At 38.1% G+C, this 24,561-nt stretch overlaps 1 protein-coding gene across 2 annotated transcripts in view; it reads left to right on the top strand.

Annotated features, from left to right (window-relative positions):
- FXR1 (FMR1 autosomal homolog 1) overlaps positions 1-22,918 on the top strand; it is a 57,053-nt gene extending 34,135 nt beyond the window's left edge. The window contains exons 7-17 of one of the 2 annotated variants that reach the window (XM_067536478.1): positions 234-350; positions 458-628; positions 4,920-4,998; positions 10,004-10,113; positions 11,335-11,421; positions 13,094-13,301; positions 15,419-15,622; positions 16,644-16,844; positions 17,819-17,899; positions 20,582-20,673; positions 21,897-22,918. In XM_067536478.1, the coding sequence (XP_067392579.1) occupies positions 234-350; positions 458-628; positions 4,920-4,998; positions 10,004-10,113; positions 11,335-11,421; positions 13,094-13,301; positions 15,419-15,622; positions 16,644-16,844; positions 17,819-17,899; positions 20,582-20,673; positions 21,897-22,070 (1,524 nt within the window). In that variant the 3' untranslated portion in view covers positions 22,071-22,918. The remainder of the gene's footprint in view (positions 1-233; positions 351-457; positions 629-4,919; positions 4,999-10,003; positions 10,114-11,334; positions 11,422-13,093; positions 13,302-15,418; positions 15,623-16,643; positions 16,845-17,818; positions 17,900-20,581; positions 20,674-21,896) is intronic. The other variant, XM_067536479.1, reaches the window with a different exon arrangement.
- Positions 22,919-24,561: the final 1,643 nt, after the last annotated feature.

The raw sequence follows: 24,561 nt of genomic DNA, 5'->3' as shown, positions 1-24,561 counted from the left end.
AGCCAATGGTAATGGATTTGTGGGGTTTTGTTTTGGAAACTGAATTTTTCTTGGCGGTACTTGTATTGAGACCTAGCGGAAAGCTAATATCAGTAAACAACTTTATAAATTGGAATTTATATTTACAATTCAATTTAAATGTTAAAGTAAACGGAGATGTAATTTGTCTTCTGAATATGGATTTTCTTTATAAAAAGGGGATATTGCTTATCCTACCACTTCTCTTTTTGTAGTCTGCCAGTGAAGCAACAGTGAAGAGAGTAAATATATTGAGTGACATGCATTTGCGCAGCATTCGTACCAAGCTAATGCTCATGTCAAGAAATGAAGAAGCCACAAAACACTTAGAAGTAAGCTGTTTTAGAATGGTTTTATTTAATTGTTTAAAGTAGTCATTTAACTGTGTTCAGTTTTGATTTCCTTTTTGTGGTGAATACATTCTTTCACCTCTCCGTAGTGCACAAAACAACTCGCAGCAGCATTTCATGAGGAATTTGTTGTAAGAGAAGATTTAATGGGACTTGCAATAGGAACACATGGTAGTAACATACAGCAAGCGAGGAAAGTTCCAGGAGTAACTGCAATTGAGCTTGAGGAAGATACTGGTACTTTCAGGATCTATGGAGAGGTAAGGGGAAAAGGGTTTGTTTTTTTTCTTTATATTTAATAGTTGATTTACTCTGTGTTTGTTACTACTGTACAGAGATGAGCTGTGAGCATAAGAACAAGAGTCAGAGACAGCTGAGTTCTAATTCCAACTCTGACACACTGCGTGGGGCCAGTCACGTACCTTCTGTGTTTCCTCAGATGTGAAGTGGGGATAAAAATACACGCTTCACAGGAATGGGGGGGAGTGTTGTATTTGGTATAATTAATTGTCTAATATTTGTAAAGCATTTTGAAAATGAAAATCACTATAATAATCATGTAACAAATGTTTGTCACTTTAGCTGTTACCTTTTTTGTTTTGAATGTATCTTTTTTTTTTTTTTTTTTTAAATTAAACCAATAAAGCCCCTGCTCTCCCCACACACCTTTTTCTTCTTTTTCTTTTTCTTCCTGGGCATTGCCTATTCCATCATTCTAGAATTCCAGGCTTCTCTGTTTCTCTCCCTAACACCTAGAACTCCATCAAAGCTAGAGATTTGTAATTCTGTTTAGATTTCTTCATTCTGACGAGGGGCTTGCCTAATATGATAGAAAGCTCCAGAAGTAAAGCTGATATTTAAAAAAAGGATGCTATAATATACACAGTATGTTCTCCTTTAATAGACTGGAGCACAGTTCACATATCATAATGTTATTTACAGACCACTACTCATTCGTTGCTAACTAATTGAAAAGTTCTGCGGCAGTCTCTTCCGTTGTTTTTCATTTGTGGCCTGATACTGACTTTTGATTACTTTAACAGTAGAACTTTAACATTCAATTAAAGTCATTTTCTGTATTTAATATTAAAGCTGGAAAAGACTCTTTATATAGTCTACAACTACTGGTGTAACACATTACACTCTATAAGGCCAACAAGCTGCATTTGGGGGGAAGAAATTACTTTTGGCTGCAATACCACTTATGGTACACAGGTAGTACTTATTCTGGACAAAATACTTGCTGTAAGGTATTATTCTTGTTAAATTACTATATACTATGTGCCATTTTTCAGACTAGCATATTTCTCTTCCAATTGTCATTTCTTCCCTACCTAGTAAATGTACTGGAGTATATAAATATAAGTGTGCTCATATAGCTCTATAAAGGGACTAAATGTTAACATTAGATTGTAGAGCCCTGATCCCTAACTCTGGCTGAGGAGCACTTGATGCAGATCAGAAGGGGGAGTATGCAAATGTGACTTTAAAGCTCTTTTTGTGCCCTTGTGATCCTGGGGTTGTTGTAACTGGTCCTTCCCCTAATTCAAGTAAGAAGCCTGAGGACTGATTTTATTTGTGCTGGCTGTCAATGGCCCCAATAGGCTGTTACTGCAGCTTGGGCTTGCCTGACATCCCCCTTTTCCTTTCCACACCTCCTATGCTAATCACAGGGAGTAGGGGTTGAGCTGTTACGGTGGCTACCCAAGGTTTATCCTGTACTGGATTGGTCCTGTTGTGACCAGCTATACCAGTTTAGTGCAGTTCTGCACTAGTGGAGCAGCCCAAAACTGCACTAGTGCAATGGAGAATCTGAATCTATGTCTTAATTAAATTCATGCCTTATACGTGCTTATTATCTACTTCTACCTCAGATTTTTACCAGAATGACAGTAAGTGGGCTTTCCCTGGTGTATGTGGTGGTTATTTTGGAAAGACTGGAAACTTCCTAGCATGCATCTCTTAGCCAGAGCCACTTTTTGGTAGGCTGTAGTAGTGATTGTAGTCTCTTGCATGCCCTTAGATAGGAATTTTGTTATTTGGATCCACGCAGTTTATAAACCCTGCATCCTCCATCCCCTCCTGGGCCAAATTCCACCAGTTTGCCTCTAAATGCTCCCTCAAAAGAACACTGTGCAGAGAACGTACTCTTCCAAGTGATGTCTTTGTAACTTGCCCTTTTTTCCACCACACTAAAGCAGGACCTTTAGTATACAAACCTTGTGAGCATGCATATATGGAAAAGATTTTAACCACGTCCGTTGAGCTGTGTGCATGTGATATGTATACAAATAATATAAAATATATTCACAAATTTCTGAACTTAGTTTATCTGCAATATTGATAGTTCTAACATCACAAAGATCTTATTTTTTTCAGCTTGTATCCAGTTCTATTCAACATTCAAAGAAAAAATTAATATTCTATATTATAGGGGGAGCTGGTAGCAACTGCTGTATTTAGGCTGCATAATTTTTTGAGAAGCTGTTACACCTTCATTGCCTTTGAATGCCTTCAGTGAGCAGCTTTGAAGGCCTTGCAGCTGTTCGGCGGCGTGCGATTTTTGTTACTTTCGGCGGCGCGGTTCTGCTTCTTCGCGGAACCCTTCAACTCAGCCCACGGAACCCTGGGGTTCCGCGGAACACCATTTGAGAAACACTGCATTAGAGAGATCCTATTCAAAGGAAGAAACAATGGGAGTCCTGTAGCATCTTAAAGACTAACAAATTTCTGCGGGCATAAGCTTTCGTGGACTGCAACCCACTTCGTCAGATCCTATTCAAAGGATGGTTAGAAAGTGCTTCTGATTAGCAGAAAACCCTCAACTAGGCGCACTTACCTGACTAAGTGGAAGCACTTCTTTTTTGGTCACGTCAGAAAAGCATATCTCCACGAGCGAGCACGCCTGGATCTTGTACCGGACTATCTTCTATCTCTAAAACAGAGTTGACTGTTAGCAGCCACATGCAGTCTTGTAGCTCTTTTTTGGTCTTCTGCATCTCGGCGGATAGTAGATCCCTTTTCTCCAACCCCATCATCACCAGATTCCTAAGGGTTTGGTCTGGTTGTATCCACATGTACAAGATCCCATCCCTTCTTAAGATCTAGGCCCTAGTAGAATTGATGGGCCCACCCTTGGAAGCCCTTGCAACTTGCTCTCTGCTGCACCTCTATATAAAGGTAGTATTTCTAGTAGCTATTACCTCAGCCAAAAGGGTGGGAGAGTTAAAACCCCAAGTATCAGATAATCTCTGTAGTTTTCCATAGGGATAAGGTTTACCCTCACCCCAAATTTCTCACTCGGGTAGTGTCTCTGATTTTTCATGTTAACTGGGCAGTCTGCTTGCTGACTTTCTTTCCAAAATATCACATTCATAGAGATGAAGACAGACTGCATTTGTTGGATGTGAGAAGGGCTGTAGCTTTCTATCTAGTATACTAAGTCCTTTAGGTCTTCTGCTCAGTTGTTTGTTGCGATTAGAAACAGTGCTAAGGGCAGTCCAGTCAGAGGATTTCATCCTGGATGTCTTTGTGGATTCATTTATGCTACAGGTTGAGTAATCTATACCCTACTAACTAGGGTATTGGTGCATTCTACTAGAGCACAGGCAACATGGGCGGCTTACTTGGTACAAGTACCTATCGTGGACGTTTGTGAAGTGGTGACTAGGTCATCTGGCCCCACTCTTGCTTCGTATTATGCCATTTCCCATCAGTCCAGGGACAATGCCAGCTTCAGTCTTACAGTCGCTGTTTAAGTGGACTCTGTGCTCACCTCCGTGTTCGTCTTCTCATGAGTCACCTATAGTGGAATGGACATGTGCAAGCACTGAAGAAGAAAAAAGTTATCTACCTTTCTGTAACTATTTGTTCTTTGAGTTGTGTTGCATATGTCTATTCCATGACCCACCCGTCTTCCCCTCTTTATCGGAGTTTGTCTGGTATGAAGGAAACAAGGGGGCTTGGGGATGGCTCTACCCTCTTCTACCTTCACACAGTGGCCTGTGATGACAGAGGGTTTCCCCTGAGAGGGAAAAAACATTCTCCTCCACCTTGTGCACAAGGTGGAATGGATATGAGCAACCCACCTCAAAGAACAACAGTTACAGAAGGATAGGTAATTTTTCTTTATGATGTTAATTGCTATAGATATTCAAGCATGTCTGGGTTCAGAAATTGTGTGTGCCGTTTTGGGGATAAAAGGATATATTTCAATTAATGGTCATTCCAAAATTCAATGAGCTGTTGCAAGATAAACATAAAAGGGGTATTTTTTCAGAGTTGGTTTTAATTGTGTTCTATTGCAGAATATATAAAAAAATCTTTATATTAAATAGTGTGCAAACACTGTTTTTCACTATTTTTGCCACTCTCTTGCCACTGTTTTGTTCTTGAGCTTTTTAAACTCAGTTATTTCTGTATCATTTAGTTCAAAACTAGGTTAATTTAATCTTGTTCCTGCTGTTGTCTGGCAGATTTCCAGTTGTTGGAACAGGGTGTTATTTTTAACGTATCACATGCAAAATAAACTTCTGTTGTGTTCATTTCTAGAGTGCTGATGCAGTAAAAAAGGCTAGAAGTTACTTGGAGTTTGTGGAGGATTTTATTCAAGTTCCCAGAAATCTTGTTGGTATGTAATACTGCTAAAAGTTTAAAACACTTGAAAATTGGAGGAAGAAAGGCTGTTCACTATGACTATGCATAGAAGGCTTAGATGACAGTATTTGAAGGTTTCTCCCTATACTTAGAAACTAAAACCCTTTGAATAACTGTGGGTAGAACAGGGGTTTTAAAAGCATCTCTGTTGCACATGTGGACAACTTGTCAATTCTATCTTGTAATTAATTTAAAAAAGATTAAATAGACTTCTTAAATATTATGGTTGCTCTTTGAGAGTCATAACATTCAGATTTCTACAGTCATATTTTTAATAAAAACAATTAGGATTAGCTTTTAAATGTCCTGCTTCTGTAAAATTTAAATTGATAAATTGTGGGGAGAGGAATGGAACCTAAAAAAAACCTCTTAAAAATGAATATTGAAACTGATCTTTTGACATTACATTTAAAAGAAAATCACAGCCTTTTAAGAATGGCATGATAATTCAACTAAGATACCGAGAGTTTTGTGGCACTTTAAAGACTAACAAATTAAACTTGTTAGTCTTTAAAGTGCCACAAAACTCTCGTTGTTTTTGCTGTGTACAGACTAACACGGCTACCCCTCTGGAACTAAGATACCATTGTCCAGTGCTTGGTCCTAGTTGACTAATTATGCCTGTTGGATGGCGTTGTGCTGGAATGTACACAAGTAGCAGTATGATAATCATATCCTTCTCATTCCAGAAATGTGCATCTTTTCATGTATGCTAATCATTCTTGAGGGATCAAATGTCCTTTTAGTTTAGTTTTTTAATCTGGGAGCAGAAATATCTTTTTTATGGATGAAATTCCTGAAACTGAAAATGTATCTATAATGGTATTTGAAGCAATCTCGGAACCATTATAAATTATTTTTGAGAATTCCTGGAGGACAGAAGAGATCTCAGAAGACTGGAGAAAGGTGGTGCTATGTTTTCCCATCTTTAAAAAGGGGAACAAGGAGGACCTGGAAAATTATAGACCAGTCAGCCTAACTTGAATACCTTGAAAGATACTGGAGCAAATTACTTATTACTGGTAGGGGAAGTAGAAATGGGTGGTAACCTTGGCAGCAGTGACCATGAAATGGTTGAGTTCAAGATCCTGACAAAAGGAAGAAAGGAGAATAGCAAAATACGGACCCTGGACTTCAGAAAAGCAGACTTTGACTCCCTCAGACAACTGATGGGCAGGATCCTCTGGGAGGATAATAGGAGGGGAAAAGGAGTCCAAGAGAGCTGGCTGTATTTTAAAGAAACCTTATTGAGGGTGCAGGAACAAACCATCCCGATGTGCAGAAAGAATAGCAAATATGGCAGGCCACCAGCTTGGCTTAACAAAGAAATGTTCGGTGAGCTTAAACACAAAAAGGAAGCTTACAAGAAGTGGAAGCTTGGTCAGATGACCAGGAAGGCGTATAAAAATACTGCTTGAGCATGCAGGAGTGAAATCAGGAAGGCCAAAGCACAACTGGAGTTGCAGCTAGCAAGGGATGTGAAGGGTAACGAAGGGTTTCTACAGGCATGTTAGTAACAAGAAGGTCAGGGAAAGAGTGGGCCCCTTACTGAATGGCAGAGACAACCTAGTGTCAGATGATATGGCAAAAGCTGAGGTACTCAATGCTTTTTATTGCCTCTGTCTTTACAGTCAAGGTCAGCTCCCAGACTACTGCACTGGGCAGCACAGAATGGGGAGGAGGTGAGCAGCCCTCAGTGCTGAAAGAACAGGTTCAGGACTATTTAGAATGGCTGGACTTGCACAAGTCCATGGGGCCAGATGCAATGCATCCAAGGGTGCTGAGGGAGTTGGATAATGTGATTGCAGAGCCATTGGCCATTATCTTTGAAAACTCATGGCGATTGAGGGAGGTCCTGGATGATTGGAAAAAGGCAAATCTGGTGCCCATCTTCAAAAAAGGGAAGGAGGAGGATCCGGGGAACTACAGACCAGTCAGCCTCACCTCAGTCCCCGGAAAAATCGTGAAGCAGGTTCTCAAGGAATCCATTTTGAGGCACTTGGAAGAGAGGAAGGTGATCAGGAACAGTCAGCATGGATTCACCAAGGGCAAGTCATGCCGACCAAGCTGATTGCCTTCTATGATGAGGTGACTGGCTCTGTGGATGTGGGGAAAGCAGTGGACGTGTTATATCTTGACTTCAGCAAAGCTTTTGATATGGCCTCCCACAGTATTCTTGTCAGCAAGTTAAAGAAGTATGAGTTGGATAAATGGACTGTAAGGTGGACAGAAAGCTGGCTAGATCATCGATCTCAACAGGTAGTGGTCAACGACTCGATGTCTAGTTGGTAGCTATAACAAGCGGAGTGCCTCAGGGGTCGGTCCTGGAGCCGATTTTGTTCAACATCTTCATTAATGATCTTGAGGATAGAGTGTTTTGCACCCTCAGCAAGTTTTCAGATGATTCAAATGACACTAAGCTGGGATGAGTGGTAGATACGCTGGAGGGTAGGGATAGGATACAAAGTGATCTAGACAAATTGGAAGATTGGGCCAAAAGAAATCTGATGAGGTTCAGCAAGGACAAGTGCAGAATCCTGCACTTTAGGACGAAAGAATCCCATGCACTGCTACAGACTGGAGACTGACTGACTAGGCAGCAGTTCTGCAGAAAAAGACCTGCGGGTTACAGTGGACAAGAAGCTGTATATGAGTCAACAGTGTCCCCTTATTGCCAAGAAAGCTAACGGCATATTGGGCTGCTTTAACAGGAGCATTGCCAACAGATCAAAGGAAGTGATTATTCCCCTCTATTCGGCATTGGTGAGGCCACATTTGGAGTAGTATGTCCAGTTTTGGGTCCCCCAGTACAGGAAGAATGTTGACAAATTGGAGAGAGTCCAGCGGAGGGCAGTGAAAATGATTAGGGGGCTGAAACACATGATTTATGAGGAGAGACTGAGGGAACTAGGCTTATTTAGTCTACAGTAGAGAAGAGGGAGGGAGGATTTGATAGCAGCCTTCAGCTTCCTGAAGGGGGGTTCCAGGGAGGATGGAGCTAGGTCCTGGTTATAAGGAATAGTCGGCATGGATTTGCCAACTTAATTTCCTTCTTTGATAGGATTACTGATCTAGTGGATAGTGGAGAAGCAGTAGACATGATATGCCTTGATTTTAGTAAGGCTTTTGACACAGTTCTGCATGACGTTGTCATAAGCAAACTAGGGAAATGTGGTCTAGATAAAATTACTATAAGGTGGATGTACAACTAGTTGAAAGACCGTACTCCCAAGAGTGTCTGTGGTTTGCTGTCAAATTGAGAGGGCATAACTAGTGGGGTTCCACAGGGATCAGTTCTGGGTCCAGTACTATTCAGTATTTTCATTAATTACTTGGATAATAGAGTAGGGCAGATGCTTATAAAATTTGCTGATGACACCAAGCTAGGAGGGCTTGCAAGTACATTGGAGGACAGGTTAAAAATTCAAAATGACCTTGAAAATTGGAGAATTAGTCTGAATTCAACAAGATGACATTCAATAAAGACAATGCAAAGTACTTCACTTTGGAAGGAAAAATCAAATGCACAACTACAAAATGGGAAATAACTGTTATAGTGACCACAGACTGAATAGGAATTAACAATGTGATGCAGCTGCAAAAAAAGGCTAATATGATCCTGGGGTGTATTACAGGAGTGTTGTATGTAAGACACAGGAGGTAATTGTCCTGCTGTATTCGATGCTGGTGAGGCCCCAGCTGGAGTACTATGTCCAGTTCTGTGTGCCGCAATTTAGGAAAGATGTGGACAAATTGGGAAGAGTCTAGAGGACAGCAACAAAAATGATAAAAGGTTTAGAAAACCTGACCTATGAGGAAAGGTTTAAAAAAAAAGGGGGGGGGTATATTTAGTCTTGAGAAAAGAAGACTGAGTAGGGACCTGATAACTGTCAATTTTACTGCACGTGCACTGAAGGTAGGACAAGAAGTAATGGGCTTAATCTGCAGCAAGGGAGACCAAGCTGAGATATTAGGAAAAACTTTTTAACTATAAGGGTAGTTAAGCTCTGGAATAGACTTCCAAAGGTGGTCATGGAGTGCCCATCTTTGGAAGCTTTCTTAAAAACAAGTTGGACACCTATCAGGGATGGACTAGGTTAGTTGGTCCTGCCTTAGTGAAGAGGGCTGGACATAATGGCTTCTTGAGATCCCTTCCAGCTCAACATTTCTATGATTCTGTGGTTCTGTGATTAGGATAGTTCCTGTCTCTTAAACTGTTGAAAAACAAAGGTTGTTCCCACTTCCTCTTCAAGGTCAAACACACATTTTCCTTAAATTCCTTGTCCCAGTGTATTCCTGGACTTCAGTTTTATATCTCTTCTTGATAGAAGGCATCTCATCAAGCAGAGTGCTTCTGGCACCATACTTTGTCACTGGTTCAGTACTTAGAGAAGATTGCCATCTACTGAATCATCAATTCCAGCTACTGAGACAGCTCCGTGTTTGGGAGTACTGAGTACTGTATGTCCCAACATTGTTTATTTCATGAGAGTTGACAGGATCACTATGCAAGGCAGTATGACTGTAGGCCTGAAAGAGCTTTGTTTCAGAGGGACTTTTTGTTTAATTGTGGGTTGGCTCCATTATTCAGGAATCTAATATTTCCTGGTTCTAGTTCAGATGCATCAAAATAAAGCAAGAAGAGCTTGTAAAATTACAGTGCCATTGAATTGAGCCCTGATTCAACCTCACACTGGAATCTAATCTGGATCCAACCACCATCATCTTTGTCATGTATCTAATTTATACACTGCATTGATTCTCCCACTTGCACCTTGTGTTGTCATTTGCAACTATGTAAAGTAGGTGAAAAATGTGACATAATGTCCATGGTAGTGGAGAATTGGGCTCATGAAGCACTGCTTTTATTTTATTACTATTACTGTTTTAGTGCATGTGACATGGAAATGACAAGGAAACTATATTAAAGAAAAACTTTCAAGCATTGGTTCAGAATTAACCATTTTCCTCCCTTAAAGGAAAAGTTATTGGAAAAAATGGAAAAGTGATTCAGGAGATTGTAGACAAGTCTGGAGTTGTGCGGGTGAGGATCGAAGGGGACAATGAAAACAAACTGCCCAGAGAAGATGTAAGTTCTTTATTCTTTCTTTTAGCTATTAAACATGTATTTTTTTTAAAACTATGTCAATGCAGTTTAACAAATGGTTTTGGAAAGAGCAAAGGTGATACTGTTATTGTCTGTTTAATATTAGCAAAATATTTGTAGAAAGTTGACAACTTGGGGAAAGGGTTGGGTACTGGACTCAGTGGGTTAGTATCTGATCAGCATTTCATATTTAGCCCAGGTTGTTAGTATCTCAGAGTTACTATCTAATGGCTGATTGGTGGCCGCTGAGATATTAAGTTTGGTCTCAGTCCAATTGCTGGTTGGCTGGAATCCATATCATAAAAACTATTAGAATTGACACTAATTGGAGGAACCCATCTTGGCATTTCCAGCAGAAAGGCCAAAGAACTGGCTATGGAAACTGAATTATACTTTCACCCCTAATCATGATCCTTGTAGGTTATGATTGATGCACATTTGTAGATCAGAGTAGAGGAAGTTAACACCGTATCTGCCAGGGCTGTATGCATTCTGTGGCTTCACTCTCAAGGGCTGTCAAACTGGCACCTTTCAACAGCAATAAATTTACATTTAAACTTCAGCAACTCAGGAAAGTTGATTTAAGTAATCATATATTTCAGTAACACCAATGATATGATTCTTTGATTTGCAGTATCTTTTTTCCCACAAATACCTTATCACCTGCACATGTGACATGGTGGTGTCACACTGTTTATTCATAATATTTATTTATTTTATATATGTGAAAACAGGGATAGAACCTTGGTCCCTCTAAAGTTCATCTGTGCTGAAAAACTGGTTTAACTAGCCAGTGAAGGATTCTCCCTTGGGAATGGTATAAAGCCACCAGTTACTCCTCTGCTGGCAGTACAGTGGGCATGGCTGAGGGAAAGGAATATGGAGTGAGCATCCCTATGCCCCAGCTGTCAGTGGCTGCTGGAATGGCTTGCTGGGGCCAGAGACAGTCAAGATAAATTAAAGCAGTCCTGAAGCTGTTCTAACATACAGTAGCCCGAAGTTCAGAGAAGTGCAGAAATAGTCACGGGAAGGAGGCACTGGTGACAGATATCTAGTCTATCTTGAACACAGTTCAAGGTTCAGGCTACACTGTTGTGAGTGTTTGTCATTTATTCATAATACTTAAGGCAGATAATTTGTTCTTTTTGTGGTTTTGATAATATGCTATTCTTTTTGAGAATGATTATAGTTTTGTTTCTATAGGGAATGGTCCCATTCGTATTTGTTGGCACTAAAGAAAACATTGGAAATGTCCAAGTTCTTTTAGAATACCATATTGCCTACCTGAAGGTAAGTTTTTAACTTTGTATTTTGGAAACATTTATAAGAGGAAATTATCAATGTATACTTAAATTTTTTAAGTAATACGTTGACATCAGTGAGAGTTGCAGTTCCTCTCAGGATCAGCCCTAAGGTTGTATGCATGGCTTCAACTCTATTCCCTTGCATGTATGGATTTACTTTGGCCTTAAATTACGTGATCACAGGTTATCTAAAATACAAATAAGGTTAATAAAATAAGGCTGAAGTGTAGGAGAACACTGTTATGTGTATTTGATCGATAGTGTGTGATCTCAAAATTCACCATATTGTCCTGCATACATGCAAGGGAGCAGAGATAATGTGGTCAACCTACATTTTTGCGTGTTCTAACTTAACAGTTCAATCTTAATGTTTGTTAACATAGGTCCCCCTTTGAGTGATTTTTGCATATATATAATTCTATATTATGTGTGTGCATATCCAGTGCACTCAGATTGGAGACTGTTAACTAACATTACCCATCAAAGCAGCGCATGCACCCTGTCCTTCTTCATACTGTGGACCAAGGGTATAAAAGGCGGAGTCATCCTCACTCCTTCTCGGTTCCTTGTCACTGCATATGATTACAAATTGGAGCTTCCCATGGTGCCTGGCTGATGGGCTGTGTTTGAGCCTCTGGCCTCCTGATCCTTTTCTTACTTGTTTGCAAAGACAGCATTCTTAGTAGCGATGTCAGTCAGGTGGTTTCTGCACAGATGATCTGCAGCTGGATATCTTTCTGCAACAGAGTTTGTTACAACTTGGTGAACATCACACTTGCAGAGAGGATTCTGGCTCATTGCACCAGAGGTTAGGCTACTCTGCAGCATTTTAAAACAACATCCCAGTCATGGACATGTGGCTGCCCTGCAGATGGTCTTCACTTTGCACTTTCACAAGACATTATGCCATTACATCTTCTAAAGCTGATGCAGACTTTGGGAAGTTTGTTCTTCAGCCCTTGTTCAGATAGATTCTCTGAATTCCCACCACCTAAGGAGTACTGCTTTGGAATAATCTAAAATGAAACATACATATGTACAGTCACTTGAAGGAGAAGAAACTGTTATTTACCTGTACAGTAACTTGTTCTTCAAGATGTTGTGCACGTATTCCACAACTCACATTCCTTTCCTGCTACATCAAAGTCTGAAGATATTAGGATTTCTGTTTAGAAAGAACTGAGTAAGGGTCAAGGTGGTCCCACCCTTTATACTTTCAGTCCATGGCTTGAGCGACTGCAACACACATGTGCCACCCTGACAGATAATGCTAGCTAAAAGTCTCTGACTCAAATACATTGGACATGCACACACCTAATGTGGAATATTATGTGCAGAACACTTCTTAAAGAACAACAACAGTTATGATTCAGGTAACCATTTTTTGCATATGATGTGCTAACTCCAGCTTAACTAAGCATGAAGCATAAAGAAGGAACTAAGCTTTAATGAAGCATAAGGAAAATAAATATACTGCTACGTAAGGCCTTCTTTGGCCTTCAGACAATTACCAAATAGATGACATAATATTTATTGGTAATGGGAGATCTGAAAACCTTTTAAACATACTATGCTAAAACGACCTAGGTTGAATTCATTTTCTAATAACACATAATAATGCTTTAAAATTGGTTATGATTTTCTGTCTCTGAATGTAGGAAGTAGAACAACTAAGGCTGGAGAGGCTCCAGATCGACGAACAGCTGCGTCAGATTGGTATGGGTTTCAGACCCTCTTCCACCAGAGGTCCTGAAAAGGAAAAGGGCTACACTACTGATGAGAGTACCCTCTCCTCAGTACAAGGTTCTAGGTCATATAGTGGAAGAGGGAGAGGTCGCAGAGGCCCCAATTATACATCCGGTTATGGTGAGTGTTTTTAAGTTACAGAACAGGTATGGAAACTTCAGCCTAGGAAAATGATGCTGAGGTTTATTTTTAAATATGTATTTCATTTTTAGATACGTTACTTATAGCGTGGAACACAGTTGAGTGAATGCCTTCCTGGGAATGTAGAGCTCAGCTAACATGGGAAGTAGAGCACCTTAATTATTAACATAGCATCTCATATGAGCATGAGGCCTTATGAAGATCCGATCTTTTTGTTTGCATTCCTATTGAAAAGATATTTTAAACTGAAGAAAAATGAAATGAAAATCCAGTAACTTAATTTTGGAGAGAACATGCCTTTTGACAATAATAAAGTTATATCACATTAAAATTGTGTCAGGGAAATGGCCTGTGTGGCTATACAGAAACTCAGGAGATGCAATTTAAGCAAAGAAAACCAGCTTTTGGGTCTCAGATTTATGTACATTTTCTGTTGCAATCAAAATAAACTAGCAGTCACTGGTCACAATTCTTTTATACAGCTACACTGACTTTAAAGACTAAAAACAATTATAAACAGGTAGCACTCTGTTCCCTGATTAGTTTTTGTCAGAAAATCCCTATGTTCTTTTTTAAAATTCTGACACTATCTAGCCTACTCTACACCCAGTTGTCTCTTAAGGCTTCTCCCCAGTTTCCCTCAGCCCAGGGAGGCATTCTTAAGAACTCTGAAAACTTATTGCAGAACCACTGCTTGGATTTTAACTCCACATAAGTCTCCTTGTCTCTTTTTGGTTCAGAAGGGCTCCCCAAGTGGTGCCAAATTGTACCTCCCTAAAATTTCCTATGTAGTTTTAATTGGAGACCTTACTGAATTCCCCTCTTTTACTTAAAAATGAAAAATCAAACAGAACCTATAGTGCATTGCTGATGACTGAGACTAACTGCCATGTTCCAAGCAAGAAGTGGTTGCATTTCAGTGCTGGGTAGGCATGCCTTTTATACATAGTTTCTGAAGCACTTTGATCCTTCAGGATAAAAGATGCTACATAAACATATGTAACATTTGTTGGCATAGTAATTTATGAAGTAATTCTAGGTGATATGGAAAAAATAACATCAAGGAAAGAGTGCCTGTAGTTATTAATAAAAATTATTTTATGATTGTGTTCAGATATGCCTCCTGTTTCAAAACTGGGAAAGAGTTTGTAATGAATCTTATGATTAAGGCTTATGATTAAGAATTTTTCAAATACTTTTTGAAATGTTGGACCAGCAATTAGCATATGATCTTTGTTTAATCCTGATGCCAGTAAATCCAGAGTTCCCTGTGCTAAGCATTGATGATTTGTACCTACTGTCTGCACCAAAAAATATAGCTTTCATGTACCAGCGGTTAAACCATTTTGTACTCTTGGTGAATTGTGTACTAAACTGGAATGGATGCTGTACAATCGGCAGTATCTTGATGTAGTATGTAACATAAACTGCTTTTATCTCAGGGAATACAATTTTCGAAGTGTTGTTTCTTCATGAGGTAATCACTACAAGTGGCCAAAATATTTTCATCCCTGATTACTTCAGTGTCTGAGTGCTTTAAAATAAAAAGGCAGAAGTTGTATTTTTAATCCACTAGAAAATTATGGAGAGTTTGTGACCCAGAAATATGAGATTGAGATTTATGGGATATTACTTAACATAGTAATTAAATTGTTCAAACTAGTGTTACAATAGTTGCATGATTGAGTAGTTGCTTAGCAACTCCCATTATTTATTAGGTGGTAAAGTTGTTGGGAATTTTCAGAAAATTGCCTAGAAACTGTCACATAGCCCATATGTATGTATAGATGGTATTAATCCCTTATTTCTTGTGCGTCCATGTATAGAAAGACAAAATAATATACATTATGCATGAATTGCACTTGTAAGTCACTAAAATTGCAAAAAATCTTTGACTGCATGTTTCTCGTTATTCCAAAACAACGCCAAGTTTTTTAGGGACTTGCTAAATATCAGTTAAAGTCTAAGAACCATATTCTGATATCAGATCTATGTGGATCCCTGTGGTCAGTGGGATTCCTTTGTGTATCTGAAGTCAGAATATAGCCCCAAATTTCATGGCCATCTCTTTGTTTTCCTTTTTTATATTGCTGAAGGTACAAATTCAGAGCTGTCTAATCCCTCTGAAACGGAATCTGAGAGAAAAGATGAACTGAGTGATTGGTCACTGGCAGGAGAAGATGACAGGGAGAGCCGACATCAGCGTGACAGCAGAAGACGTCCTGGAGGAAGAGGGCGCAGTGTTTCTGGGGGTCGTGGACGTGGTGGGCCCCGTGGTGGCAAGTCATCGATTAGCTCTGGTAGTGTGTTGAAATATATTTTTAATTTAATTTTTACTGCAGACAACTGACTGTATTTTCTCATCTTAAATTAAGTAAATCACAATTTTAAAGTGTGTGTATTTTTTTTAAATATTGCAACATAAAAAAACCGTAGGCTGTATATTGCAAGCTAACTGTCTAAATTTTTATATTTACAGTGGGATTTCAGTACAATCATGTCAGGATTTGCATGTTTTATGAACTATTCTGTGACAAAGTTTAAGGGCTTTGCTTTTCATCCCATTTCTCCCTAGAATTCTTTACTCTTTGTCCTCACCCCTTTACCACCCCACACAGATAATTAGACTTGGAAGAATTTGATTTTTATTTTTTCTAATTTTGACTATTAATATTGGTTTTTATTTTTAACTGTATTTATTTTTACAGTTGCTGGAAATTAAGGAGGGTAGGTTTGAGGTTAGGGTTAGGTCAGCACTGACAGCGAGGTTGCAGGGGCTCCCTGCATGGCCAGAGGGCCCAAGACACCAGGGTGCAAGGTGTAGGGGAGACTGCGATCCTGACCCAGTGGAGCAGAGACCTCTGGCCAGGACTGAAAAGAGGAGGACAAGCCCCTGCTGCAGGGCACTGCTGAATAGTCCCTGCCCAGGGTGGCTCCCACACTCCTGTCTGGTGAGCAAATGAGCAGGGCTGTGACATTGGAGGCCCCCGCACGTATGTATCTGCTAACCAGGTGAAGAGTGTCATGGATAAATGGATTAAAAACTAATCTTTTAAAAGTTTCTTTTAAATATTACATTGAGGGTCTCTTGATGATATGCTGACATGTTGTACTGTGCTGTGCTTCCCTAGAGTATTCCCTGTTGGATTAGAACTAGTGAAGAAGCCCAAGGAACCAGCATAAAACCATAACTGCTATGTTTGTCAATGTATTACCAAAATCTGTAAAATCATGCATTTCAAAATGCATAATGAAGTCAGCATGAGCCACTGTTTGTAACTGCAGTTTGTCTTAGATGGACCTTTTCCATCTGATATTTAGTGCTTAAAGATCCGGACAGCAACCCTTACAGCTTACTTGATAACACAGAGTCAGACCAGACTGTGGACACCGATGCCAGTGAATCTCATCACAGTACTAACCGTCGTAGGAGGTCACGCAGGCGAAGGACTGATGAAGATGCTGTTCTGATGGATGGAATGACAGAGTCTGACACTGCTTCTGTTAATGAGAATGGCTTAGGTATGTTATCAGTTGGGAAACAGAACGAGTTACTTCACAAAAGGTTGCTCTGAATTAGCTGTGTCAACGTAATGGAACGTAAGTTCATTTTTATGAGTGGAGAATCTATTTTTGGTTAAAAAATGATTACTAATGTATTATGTAACTTTTTCTCTTTTGGTGAAAGAAGTCTTCCACATCCATGGAACTATCATGAGGTTTCCTTCTCTTACTGGTCTCTATTGCTATGCTATACCAACTCCATAATTCTTCTGGCTAAAAGAGACTTTGTGGGTCTGCTTTGGTTCCTGTCAGTATTGTTGTTTTAAATAATGCCTTCTGAGGTGGATTAGAGAAACAGCACTTTTGGTTTTCCTTGAGCCAGCATGCAACTTCCTTAACCCTTGGCAACTTGAGCCTGACTGTAGGACAGCACTTAAACTGCTGTTTAAGTCTGTCCCCATTCAGCCTATACTTAAGTATTTTCCCTGAATTAAGTCCCATTCACCTCATTGGGACCTCAGTATTTGCAAAAGTGCTGGGCCTTGAGGAACAAGAATATAACTTTTGTCTCCCACATAACATATCAATAGTATAAAGTGTACTGATTGAAGAATCACCTGTTTTGTGGTGACATTGAGGTCAGACAAATGTTACTGCAAATATAAGGAAAACTTACCTTTCCAATGACATAGGGCGTTAATAGTTTAGTAGCAGTTTATATCTCATATGTTTAGAAACCACATGGAGTCATTTATTCAGCAAAGTAAACTTAAGCGTGTGCTTAAATATTTTACTGAATCTGGAATCAGGACCAAACTGTATAAGATCAAGTTTCTAATCAGTTTTTAATACTTCCAATTCAGAATTCCATTTTCTCTCGGTATATCTTATTTTGTCTTCCATGTTAATAAAAGCAGTCTGTGCCCATCCTTAAACTGCTGAAGAAAAACAGTTTTATCAGAAATAGTTCATGGTAAACTTTGCAATTGCAGATGATAGTGACAAAAAACCCCAGCGACGCAATCGTAGCCGCAGGCGTCGCTTCAGGGGTCAGGCAGAAGATAGACAGCCAGGTAACTCAAGTGGAGCTGTGGGTAACCTCAGATCACAAGCATGAAAGAATGTCCTGTCTGCTGTTTATGTATAGCTATATATCTCTATATATAGCCACACTACTGTAAATGTTACTTAATAACTAATAATACTACTGTGTACAAGGCAAAAAACAATTCTCACAACAGAAGAACATATTTAATTCATAACCTGTCTAATGAAACTAATTTGTATTGTCTTTTAAAATTTAATTTTTCACTTGTAAATACAGTTTACTTCTGATCCAGCAGTCATTGAAGTCAATGACTAAACTCCCATTGATTTCAGTGGCTTAGAATCAAGCTCTGTAAGAATACTGGGTCATGTCCTGCACTTACACCTGTGCAACCCCACTGAAAGTGACATGACCAAATATTTTTAAATTTTTCACTATTGGCTGTCTTCACGTGAGGGGAAGATGACTTAGAATAGCAGTGGAGGCATAGGTTTGTACTGAGGTGCATTGGCAGAACAGTGTGAGGGAACTTACATGGCATCTGCCTGCCCTATGCCTGTATCACGTCAATGTTATCAATCCCTCACCTGTATGGACATATTAATCATCTACAAATTGAAAAAAGACATTTTAAATGAAATTGCATTCTTTGGTTTTGGTTGGGGTTTTTTTTTTTTTTTTTGTTTTGTTTTTTGGTATTGTGGTTTGAGGCATTTCTTTTATGTGTATTAACACTTCAAATCTTAAAGATGAATTCTCTGATTTTCAGTGTAATACCTGTTGCAGAAAATGTGACTGTAAATTCATAGAACATTTTGGTAAATTTAAAGGGATGTTTTCCAACCTGCTAGTTTTACTTGCATCTGCTTGCTGAGGGTCATGTCATTTTTAAAAGTGTAGGTTTTTCCGAAAACACATGCTTCAGTGCACTTTAAAAAAAAAAAAAAAAAAAAAAAAAAAAAAAAAAGGCAAACAGTCCAAGTTCTTATGAGCATTCTTCAGTCTTATAATAAATAGATATGTACTTACAAAGAAGGAATTAGATTGGTAAGAAATTGGATTTCAGCTTCAGACTTACAAGGGGTTATTGTAAATGAGAAAAGTAAGATATTAATCAACATTTGAAATGCCATGACAGTATTTCCCTTCAACTGAAACATGCTTTATTAAAAACTCAAAAAAAACCCAAAACCATCCCTCAATTTTGCTTTCAATCTGTTTAGTTTCTCCCCATATTTCAGAAGTTGAATGAAGGCTGTGCTTTTCTGTTGCCACTATTGTTCAGAATAAACATTGATTATATTAGTAAATAAAATAAAAGGCAGAGCAATAGCTTGTTAGGTTGTGAAAGTAATAGTGAAATATGTAGTTTTGTAGTGTCCTTATGGAAAATGCTCTCCTGCTAATCTTTTCTGTTTTTTTCTTTTTTTTAAAATAAATATATAATCGGAATAAATGGAAGGAGATGATAATGATACTGTTATGGCAGAGATAGTACTGATTTTTTTTTTTCCTTTTGTAATGTGATAACTAATGGAATTAAAAAATATGAGAACATGGGAAAAGCTCATTGAATAATCAAATGTTTAAAATTCAACATACAAAATTAATTTTCATTGCATGTATGCAAGTCATTACAGAATCTGGGTGTAAAGTAGTATTTTAAAGGCGCATCCTCCCTGGTATTGAGACCTGAGTTGTTCTCAAAACTAGAATGGTCTTGAGCAGTTGCACCCACTTATAAAGTGTCTAATAGTAGTGGAGCAGAAACCAAATTAATAAATTTTGTTTTCTACCCTAATATGGATCTTCTCATTTTATCACCATTAAACCCAGAAAAATAGCTAGCTGGAGTTTGTCAAATGCTAAATATAATTATTCATCAATTGTTATACAATAGATATTATTTGACAAGCTCTGTAGCTTCTTTTAGGTTCATCACTAATTGTTTATCCCTTCAAAATGTATAATCACAAATGTGTGTTCTAAAAGCATAGTGTTGCCTTTCGAATTGCAGGAATGGACAGGAAATAGCCGGAGAATGTGCTGTCCATGAAAATCTCTGCAAGAAATAAAGATGTTAATGCTACTTCCTTATTTTATTTTTAAAAAGTTTTCCTCTATTCCTCCCATGTTTCTAATCTCCCTTCAGTCCATTGAGGGGATACCCTAAAATTTCATTACTTTTTATATGCTATCGTAGCTGTCCACTTCACTTTCCTGTCATTAAAATATAACAACAAAACCAAATTTCCTGCATCTAAATCTTTACAATCTAAAGTGTCTTTTGTTGTGAAGAGAGCCCAGTAATACAGTCCTCCTTTTCAGGCTGTCTATCCTACACCTATCTCAAACTAGAATTATCTTTTGACCCTACTAATTTATGGCCAAATTCTGCCTGCAGAAGCAGATGTGTGCTTAGTACCACTGATTTCAGTGGAAGCCATACTTGTTTATCCAAGGACAGAATTTAATCTTTATTATGAAATTATTATAAATTAATTTTTAGTTAAATATGATTTTTGATCAAAGAGTGCTAGGTGTTTCACAAATACATATTTATCAGCTATAAAATCTATATTTTATGCATATAGTGCAGAAAATCCTAAATGGCACAATAGCAAATTGGACAACTCGCTTTAAACCCAAAATAATCTGAAAAAAATTTTAGTGCTTCAGCATCTTTAACTTTTCTTCTCTCACACAGTCACAGTAGCCGATTATATATCACGAGCTGAATCTCAGAGTAGACAAAGAAACCTCCCGAGGGAAACATTGGCCAAAAACAAGAAAGAAATGGTAAGAGAAAAAAGAGAAAACTCAATTATTTTAAAATATATGCTGCTTTATTTTTCTCTCTTTAGTGATGGAATGCTTATAGTCTTTCACGCTTGGGGAATGAAAAACCCTATTGATAATATTGCTGATACTAACTAGCAAGGCAGATATACTTTTGCCCTGTGAATGTATATTTGAAATTTCAACAGTACATTGTTTCTACCTTCAAGTCAAATTATGAAATCTTAAATTTTGCAGAATATTTATGAAATCAGATGATCTTTCTGAAGATTCCTGTGTTTTCAGACCTCTTTATCTCATGTTTGAGATGGGTATAACATCACAAGAGAATGTGACTGGGTACATTGTGGTTGATATTCATCTCATATTGAATTATAATGCAGACTTTCTTAGGTTACAAATAAGTTGAATTTACTGCATCTAACATAATTCTCTAAAATTAGAAGTACTAATTCCTTGTTCCCGTTCCTTGATAGGGATGCTTGCTACCTATAAAGCTTTTACTCTTTAAAGCACTTTATAAATATTAATCCTTATGACTCCCATGAGATGAGTATTATTTTTTACATTTTACAAAAACTGAGGCAGAGATATTCAGTGACTTGCACAAGGTTACAGAGACTAGAATGAATGGTATAGAGATGATAGATGGGAAACCCATTCACCATTCTCAATACAAAACAAGGGGGCATTCAAAACTGAATACAGGAAATACATTTTCATCCAACACACAGAATGTATCCACAAGCTATTTGTTGAGGTGATGAATTTAGCAGGATTTGAAAAGGGGTTATTCATTTATATGGATAACTAGAATATTCAGTTATACGAGTAAATACTAAAAAGAGGTGGGGGAGCTGTGAAAGGGATATAAAACCTAATGCTTCAGGACTTAAGACAATCTTTCACTACTGGGGGTTAGGCAGAAACTTTTTTGGGGTAGATAATGCCATAACTGCCTACTGGAGGGTTTCTTGCACCTTCTTCTGAAGCATCAGGTGTTGTCCACTATTGGTAGGTGACAGGATGCTGGAATAGATGGACCACTAGTCTGATCCAGTGTGGCAGTTCTTATGAGGGAATTAGAGTCAGAGCCAAGATTAGAACTCATTGTCTGTAGCTCCTCTTCTGATGCTTAGAACACATTGGATTATGCCCGTCTCTCTCTCTTGGGTTTTTCCATGTTATATCTAGTGAATTTTTTCATCTTTTTTTGTTGAAAGGCAAAAGATGTGATCGAAGAACATGGCCCTTCAGAAAAAGCAATAAATGGTCCTGCTAATGCTTCTGAGGATGAACCTTCTAAACCACAGCATAGTCCTGAAGAAGAGAAGTCAAGTACTGTACAAGAAGATGAAAATAATCAGGAAGAAGCAGTGCTGAATGGTGTTTCATAAACTGAAGTTCTTAGTTTACAGTTCTTTTACATTACATTTTACAATAGTGCTTGTATAAGCTTGCCAAAGATAGAATATGGATCGCCAGTCTTGACACCGCACTTTCAGTTCCTCCATTTTGGAATACAGAAAGGGGAGGGATCCTGAAGAAATCATATGTTAAACATACTTTGACACCTACTGTGTTATAAATATATCATCAGATGTGCCTTGAAATAGTATATGTAACATTTAAATAAAAACTTGCTGGCTATAGGAAATGTTATTTTGTTTTCAAAATATGGCAAAGATGTGGGGGGAATCCCTAATGTAATATTCTTTATGAAAGCATTAGCTGCTTTTGTTACATTTTTAATAATATGCAACCACTTCTTCACCTGAGGAAAACTAGAAAGAAATGCAGTCTCTAAAATATTTTGCACTGAATTGTAATTTCTCCATTAGTTTAGTCTGGAAACTGGTCTGTTTTAATACATGTTTTTTAAATGCTGTATGTAGAGGAAAAAAAACTGCAGACCACTGGAATACATTTGTTAAATTCTCATAATCTGCAGGGATATTGGATGACATTGGCAGTGACTGTTCTACATTGAAGCTTTGTTTGGTTTATTTATTAAACTGTACAGTATTTAAAAATCAAACATAGCTTTAGTTAAAACACTAAGCTGAATTAGTCATGTCCATTAAGACATAACCTGAACTACTGAAAAGATCAATTTCCAGAAAGTTTATTCTGTATAAATTACATATTAGTCCTTAGTAGAGTATTTTTATTTTTGTTTTGGTTGTTTGATGTGCAATATGTTTTTGTATGCTGGTAGTAAAAAAATAAATAAACTTTGATCTTCCATTGGTTACTTAGTTTCCTTTAATCTTAAAGATGGTTTATTAAATTAACTCAAGATATTTAAGACTGTTCACACATTGTAATTTAGTACTAACCGCTTTGCTTATTGACAGATTGAGATGAACCCTAGCTCCCTCTTAGGAAATACCTAGACTAACACATTAAACTTGTCCTCTCTACACTGGAGTTTTAAAAACATTAGTTAAGACACTGTAAAGATACCTTTTATCCTCCAAACCAAAAGGGCCTTGGAGATCTAGAGGCGGCAATAACTTATTTTTATATAGATGGAAGTGTTGACAGTGATACATTGACGTGTTGATGTTTGCAGGCTTGTAAAGAGGACTTAGAGGGTGGAAGCCTGGCATACTAAGAATAGGGGAGGTCATTCCAGGCATAAAGACAATATTGATATGGAACAGAAAATGATGCAGAGAAATGAGCCTTCACCATTTGTAACATGGATCAGGAGGCATATAGAAAGATACCATGGCAGATGTAGGGGGCAGGGGTTGTGCAGAGCTTGAAGAAGATATCTTAAACTGGATTTCGTGAGAGCAAGCCAGTGGAAGCTTGAGTTAAATGCTCTGAGCAGTGGGTAACAAATTATTTTAACTGCTGCATTTTATATAGATAAAGCTGAAATGGGAAACAAGGCCAGAGAGGCTACAATGGTCAAGATAAGAGATAACCAAGACACAGGTGTATGCATTTCAGATGAAGGGTTGTTTTCAGTATGTTGTAGAGAAAAAATTGACAGTATAATCTGGGGAGGAAAGTATGCAGTCAAAAATGATTCTAAGATAAACTATAGTAATTGGGAAGATGGTGGTGGTCACAAAGGCACTGTTGAAGGGAGAAAGATAAGTTCATCTTATAGATGTGTTGAAGAATGTGGTATGACATCTAGAAAAATATGATCCTGGACATGGGAGAAAAGTCACGTGTAGAGGTAGATTTGACAGCCATTACCAAAGTTTATTTGTTGTTAATGCCCTGAGATGTATCACAGCTGGACCATCAGATTGAACTTGAATATTGGTAGATCTTCATATCTCCCCTTTTCTATATTTTTTGTTAAATACTTTTAAAAACCATTAAGTACATCTGTTTTTCCATCCTCACTTTAGTCTTGCACAGAATTTCAATGGCGGTACCCCATTCATAAAGTGAAATACAGGCATACATTTGTACAGGCGGGGGTCAGAGATAGCAAACACCTGAGTTTGGTCACAATATAAGCATATTAGACTTAAAAAAGCTAGAAGTTGTGTGAACTCTGGTCCATTCATAAACAACATAACTTCTGTGCTGTAGAGCAATGTTTTATCTAGCAAGGGAGGATGGATAGTTCTAGTTTGGGGGAAAAAACTCCTTTGCAATTTCTCATTCATAAAAAGAAAAAATACCCGCCTTTTAGCTTTGACTCTAAGCCTGTATCTTAACTCAGGCAAGTAAAATTCCCACTTTCCCTCTTACTACAAATTTCAGTGTTATCCTAAGATTACTATACCTTATATTCTTTTAAGATAAGCATCATATACTGTAAGGCTTTAGTATATCATGAAATTTTAGTACCTACTACTACAAGTATGTTTGTCATTTTACTTAAATACAGCTGAATCCGTAAAAATCAATGTAGAA

This window comes from Emydura macquarii, unplaced genomic scaffold, assembly GCF_026122565.2.
Source record: "Emydura macquarii macquarii isolate MOO-44397 ecotype Brisbane River unplaced genomic scaffold, CSIRO-AGI_Emac_v2 contig_3603, whole genome shotgun sequence".
NCBI lineage: Eukaryota > Metazoa > Chordata > Testudines > Chelidae > Emydura > Emydura macquarii.
This window is presented reverse-complemented; position numbering and strand designations above follow the sequence as displayed.